Source organism: Nyctereutes procyonoides, unplaced genomic scaffold, assembly GCF_905146905.1.
Source record: "Nyctereutes procyonoides isolate TBG_1078 unplaced genomic scaffold, NYPRO_anot_genome, whole genome shotgun sequence".
NCBI lineage: Eukaryota > Metazoa > Chordata > Mammalia > Carnivora > Canidae > Nyctereutes > Nyctereutes procyonoides.
This window is the reverse complement of record NW_026575155.1, coordinates 14,233,939-14,239,938: the sequence shown is the minus strand read 5'-3', so window position 1 is coordinate 14,239,938 and position 6,000 is coordinate 14,233,939. Positions and strand designations below refer to the sequence as shown.

At 49.4% G+C, this 6,000-nt stretch overlaps 1 protein-coding gene across 1 annotated transcript in view; it reads right to left on the bottom strand.

Moving 5' to 3' along the window:
- Positions 1 to 4,058: 4,058 nt before the first annotated feature.
- Positions 4,059 to 6,000, bottom strand: part of BACE2 (beta-secretase 2) — an 81,522-nt gene continuing 79,580 nt past the window's right edge. Inside the window, exon 9 of the mRNA XM_055313777.1 lies at positions 4,059 to 4,547. Within this exon, the coding sequence (XP_055169752.1) occupies positions 4,294 to 4,547 (254 nt within the window). The 3' untranslated portion in view covers positions 4,059 to 4,293. The remainder of the gene's footprint in view (positions 4,548 to 6,000) is intronic.

The following is a 6,000-nucleotide window of genomic DNA, read 5'->3' as shown; positions in this document are numbered from 1 at the left end:
TTCACCTGGCTCGGGTAACGGGACGCAGAAACCACATTCTCACTTTGTCCGTGCTGACATCCGACAGATGACTGCAGCTCAAGTACTCCTGAAGTTCGGCCTTTGCTGCTATGTAGAATAAACCACATCTCCAGCTGACACAGCCACTTGGTCCGGTAAGAGACATCTGAGGACTCCTGGAGTTAATTCAAACAACTTCTCCAGAACAGCTACTTCGGCTTATTTCGTCAGCATACTTTTGATTATGTTTTTATTTTCCTTCCCTGCCCTCAAAATGCATTTTTCCTTCTTGCCATTTAATTGATAAACTGCCATTAAGTCCAAATTTGAAATTCTTAAAACCCACTAGGAAAGGTACACAATAGCGTCTGCTGTTGTGGAGTTTCCTTGGCTCCACAAGTCTAGTGTCTCCCCGATTTTACATTTTAAGACATTTAGTTGTTTTTCCTAAAAAAGAAAAAAAAAATCGGTGGCAAGTGTTTTGTCTGTAATCTTCTAATAAGTTTGTGCAGGACAACAAGCACACTGCAGTCCACCCAAATATCTGGTTTTCACTAAGAAGGAGAGGTTGGTGAGACTCGGTTTATGGAACAGGCTTTTTTTTGGGGGGTGGGGGTGGGGGGAGCAGTGATTTATTCCCCGTGACATCACGTGGCCCTAAGCCAGAACTTAGAACTGAACCTCGCTTGGCAATCCACCATGCAGGAACCTGGGAGGAGGAGCGTGACAAATTTTCATTTGCACAGGAACCTATTAAATTATGGAATAGTCCTCTCTCACCTCTTCCATACGTTAATGCGATCCCTAAATCAGAACAACTTGCAAAATCTATTACCCAAGCTCTACGGAGCTCTTAATGCTGCACTGCTGGGGATCACTTCCATAATCTTGAACCGTAACTGACCCCAAACTGATCTCCCACCAAAAACTCTGCATCTCACAATGAGTCAGGTAAAATCCTTCCAAATGTTTGGGAGCAGAACGCGTTCCGGAAAACATTCCCAGAAGTCACATGCCAAGAATCTGTTTCTATAATGCCAGGTACTTGTTTTTTGGTTCAGAAGAAATACAACATAGTGTACAGGAAATGCCAGATGACCTGGCACTAAGCATAGCAGTGCTTTTTAAAACTCCCAAGGAGGGGGACAAATCAGACTCAGTCCTCATCTTGTTTCTTGCTAGTTCTCATAAACGGTTTCAAGCTACTAAAGACAGGATTTCATTGGGGGCTTCCAAATAACTTATCAAGAATATACAGTATCACCCTATTAAAAAAAAAAAACAAAAAAACAACACACTGTTCACGAAGAAGCATCCATTTCTTATGGGCGAGTTGACAGGGTTTGACAAAGGCACAAAGCTAAATGCAGTTTTCAGGGAAGGACCGTCTTCCAGCATTTTCCACAGTAGGTTACAAGGTAAAAATGACACCCTCAGACGATTGCTACTCCCTTTCCTGTTCAAAGGAAGCCTCTTTGAAGGTTTTCCAAGCTCAGCATCGATTTACATAACTCGAGGAGGTAGGTGTCACTAACCAGGGTTTTGACTCAAAGTCCAATTTTCGACAGTAAGGCATGCCAGGAAAATGTCCCACATTCAATTGTCTGTTTCATTCTTGTTGCTAAGTTATGCTTTTGTAATTTAAGTATTTCCATTAAAATGTCACATCCAATGACATCTGAGATGAAAAGGTGGAGAAATCTGATATGAAATACAGAGCATTATAGCAAACTTCATTCAAATTCCCTAGCTTGAAATCTGCCGGGCTATTATCATGTATTCTGGGAACAGCGCCTGCTGATCCGCCGTAGCAGAAACGTTCCCCAGCTCAGAAACCTAATACGAGAAACTGGAACAGAAGACGCCTGTGTGAAGGAATAAGCAGCCAAATGAACCAGGTCATCTCAGCAACTCCTTCCTTTTATTTCAAAGGGTCCGGATTTTCACAGCAAGGGGAAGGTCCACTCTGGGAGGACTGCTTTCCCTTCTGTCTAAAGTGGACCACAAAATGGGAACCCATGAGGGGTGCCCGGGGGGCTCAGCGGTTGAGCGTCTGCCTTTGGCTCAGGTAGTGATCCTGGGGTCCTGGGATCGAGTCCCACATTGGGCTCCCTGCAGGGAGTCTGCTTCTCCCTCTGCCTATGTCTCTGCTACTCTCTGTCTCTCATGAGTAAATAAATTAAAAATTAAAAAAAAAAAAAGGGAACCCATGAAAAAGCCCACAGAACTAGAGAATTAGACTTTCAGAGATTCCTAACTCTGAAACGTATTTTGAAACTACTACCACTCACCTAGCTGACACCAGACATGATAAGGAGCATCTGGTAACAGAACCCCATGTCAAGAAGGCCTCATACACACCATACCCAAAGTGTTTTTTGAAGAGTATGCAGAAGGTTCACGTTCTTTTTCTTTTTAAGATTTTATTTATTTATTCATGAGAGACACAGAGAGAGAGGCAGAGACCCAGGCAGAGGGAGAAGCAGGCTCCCTGCAGGGAACCTGATGCGGAACTCGATCCCAGGACCCCAGGATCACGCCCTGAGCCGAAGGCAGACACTCAACCACTGAGCCACCCAGGGATCCCAGAAGGTTCATGTTCTAAGATTCAACTCAAACCTTCTGTTGCTGGAGCATCTGCAAGGACGCCGTGACATGCGTAAGTGATCCCATCTCTCTTTGGTCATATATTCTTCAGTATGGACATGCCCTGGTCCAGTGAGTGGAGCAAATGGCTGAAACACTCACAAGCAGCCTACCTTGAATATAAATGACAATCCAACCAGAAGAGATACTCCCGTTAGCCCCTCCAGTAGGATTCTATCATATATCCAACTCATCCCAATAGCAACGCAAAGCCAATGTTACACTTGGCACACAAACAAGAGAAGGGATATTGGCTTTGAACCCTTCTTCTAATTATAACTGATCACAGAAGGCTGACTACATCAAGTTAAGGATTCTGCCTTTTTTTTTTTTTTTTTTGGCGAAGAAATGAATTTCTTCATCAAGTAAATGATAGTAAGGGGGAGGTTCCCCATGTAAGGAGAGCACTGGATACCTACCTCGTCGCCAAAAACTGAACATGCCAAAGGGAGGGAGCATGTGGGTCATCAGCTCCACAGATATGTTTACGTGGATTCGGGCAGCTGGGCTGGAGTCTTGGGGTTTCTGCAAATGCAAACATGCAGTCTGAAAGCGTGGAAGACGTTCCTTCAGGTCCTCCATGTGTCTTGTGTCTTCCTTCCCCCAAGAGTTGGTCAGAAGGCTGGGTGTTTAGCCATTTCCCCATTTCCCTCAAGGGTAACAATCAACCTACCTACAGAGATTTGGAAAAACAAACAACTAAGCTAGTGAAGTAGGATTTCTTTTTTCTCACCAAAACACGTTTGGTTAATTTTAAGTAAGAGCGGTGAGCATTTGACACAATGGCCCGCTTGGCAACAGAATGGCACCTGTTACCCTCGCCTGTTGGAAGGAGGGTTCCTTCAGGAGGGCAAGAGCTGGTACCAGGCTGCCTGCAGCCCCACCCGGGCACAGCCCTCCCCTCCCCGGCAAAGTCTCCACAGAGGTAACTTTTTATTTTATACCAAGACTACAGAAGCACCGAGTACAAAAGAGTAGGTTTCCTTCCCACTCTACCATGACAGGCAAAGGCTTTCCATCTTCCGAAGAGGCTGGTGAAGACTGTTGAGTGACGTTCCCCTCCAAGAGGATTCGGGCTCCCACTCAGAGCACAGAGAGACCCAGAACAAGGCTCTGTTTCCGACTCAGAAGCAGGCAGGACGGTGAGATCGTCAGGCCCCAGGCTGCTTCTCCTGCCACAACATTGTACACTCTGAGCCAAGCCAGGTTGAGGCCTGGTGCAAAATACCCTTAAATGCAATGAATACGAGCTTCCCGTGAGCTAAGAGGAGGTATGAACCATATGCGCTCATCTCTCCAGAGACGGAAGAGGAGAACCAGCCAAAGCTTGCCTTTTTTTTTTTTTTTTGGGTGGCACACCTAGACAGTTTGGCATAACCAGTCACATAAAGCCTGAAGCCCAATTCACTCTGTTTTGGTTTAGAATGAGGTGTTTTTTATTATAATTTTTCTTGGAAGTGAGGGAGAAGAAGGAAGCTTTAAAATCAAGAATCAAAATACAGTGAATCTGGAAGGCATCTAGGAGCAGAACAGACTTAAGACTAGTGGACACAGGAAGCGACCCTGCCTTACGGCCCCGCCTGCTCCACCTGAAACGTCATTCTCATAACAGAGAGTTCGAGGCCGCTAGAGTTCAGGCTTCGCTCTTCACTTCCAGCGATGCCGGACGAGAGAGGACTCGTCATTGACAACCTCGGGATCGCGGGGCAGGTGCCGACACCGGAAGGGAAGTAGCAGCAGGACGATTAGGATAAGAAGGATGATTCCACACACGCTCATGAGAGTATAGGAGACGATCCACAAAATGGGTTCATTCAAAGGCAGGGCGGGGACGCAGTTGCTGGCTATGTCGTCTGTCGAGAAAGGCCCAGAAATTTCAGACACTGGAGCACCTGCAATTTCTGAGGAGACAGAAAGGGGTGGGTGTGGGTTGAAATCCACTGCTGTGAAATGAGCAGTCTGTCCGTACCCTTTGACAAAACAGATAACACTTGCTTTATAAAACCACGGCCTCATGGGGCAGGAGCCAGTGGCTCGGGCACTGGGCATGTCCCAAGGGTGGCTGCATCCTGTGACAGTGCACCTTCTGACGGGCCAGCCCCCACCTCCAAGCACAGCATGTTTCAAGAACTGCAGGTGTTGAACCTACATGGTAGGAGGGCAATGGGCACAAGGGCTGGTACAGAAGCATCAGGTGCTCTGGGGAGGTCCAGGCTGCAGAGCCCCACAGGTGAGAGCACAGAGCCCCCCGCAGGTGAGGGCACAGAGCCCCCCGCAGGTGAAGGCACAGAGCCCCCCGCAGGTAAGGGCATGGATCCCCCCACAGGTGAGGGCACAGAGCCCCCCACAGGTAAGGGCATGGAGCCCCCCACAGGTGAGGGCACAGAGCCCCCCCTCCCCGCAGGTGAGGGCAAAGGGCCCTCTGCAGGTGAGGCTACAGAGCCCCACAGGTGAGGCTGCAGAGCCCCCTGCAGGTGAGGCCACAGAGTCTCCCACACATGAGGCCGCAGAGCCCCCCGCAGGTGAGGGCTCGCAGGTGAGGCAACAGAGCCCCGCAGGTGAGGCCGCAGAGCCCCCCCTCCTCCCCCGTAGGTGAGGCCACGGAGCACCCCACAGGTGAGGCCACAGAGCCCCCTGCAGGTGAGGCTGCAGAGCACCCCACAGGTGAGAATGCAGAGCACTCCACAGGCGAGGGCACAGGTGAGGGTGCAGAGCTCAGTGCCTGGCGAGGACAGGGGTGTCGGCTGCTGGGAGGGAGGAGGGCAGAGGTAAGTCGGGAGTGCAGGGGGAGCTGGGAGGCACGGGGAGGAGCAGTCAACCTGACTCGTGCGCTCCGATGACTGTCCTCATCATCAGCCTGATGACTGTCCTCATCATCAGCCCGACCCGCACTCTGAGGGGGCCTCTAGACCGCCCAGTCAGTCCAGGAGATCCTGCCCTGCCCCACACCTGTCCCGCGTCCCACCCGCAGCGTATGGAGGATCCAGAATCGGGAATGGTCCGTGAGGGTGACAGGGAATTCGCGGCCTCCCCGTAACAAAGGCGAACGCAGCTGCAATCCACGTGGCCACGGCTGCCAGTGGGCAACACTCTTCCAGGGGGAGGAGGCGCAGAGATCTCTTAAAGCAGGTTCGGGGATTATCAGGATTTCACGTCTCTCCATCAGGTTTATCTGCCCTTCTCATTAGAATAGAATTTATGTGGCATTTTACATTTCACTTGGAAAAGGAAAAAGGCCCTGTTACCCACCTCACCCATGTTTAATTGCAGAAATGAACATTTAGACACGAAAAAGCAATGTTGCTAGGCATTTCGTTTCTCTGTAACTAAAGCCTCAAGACCCGAAGGCCTGCC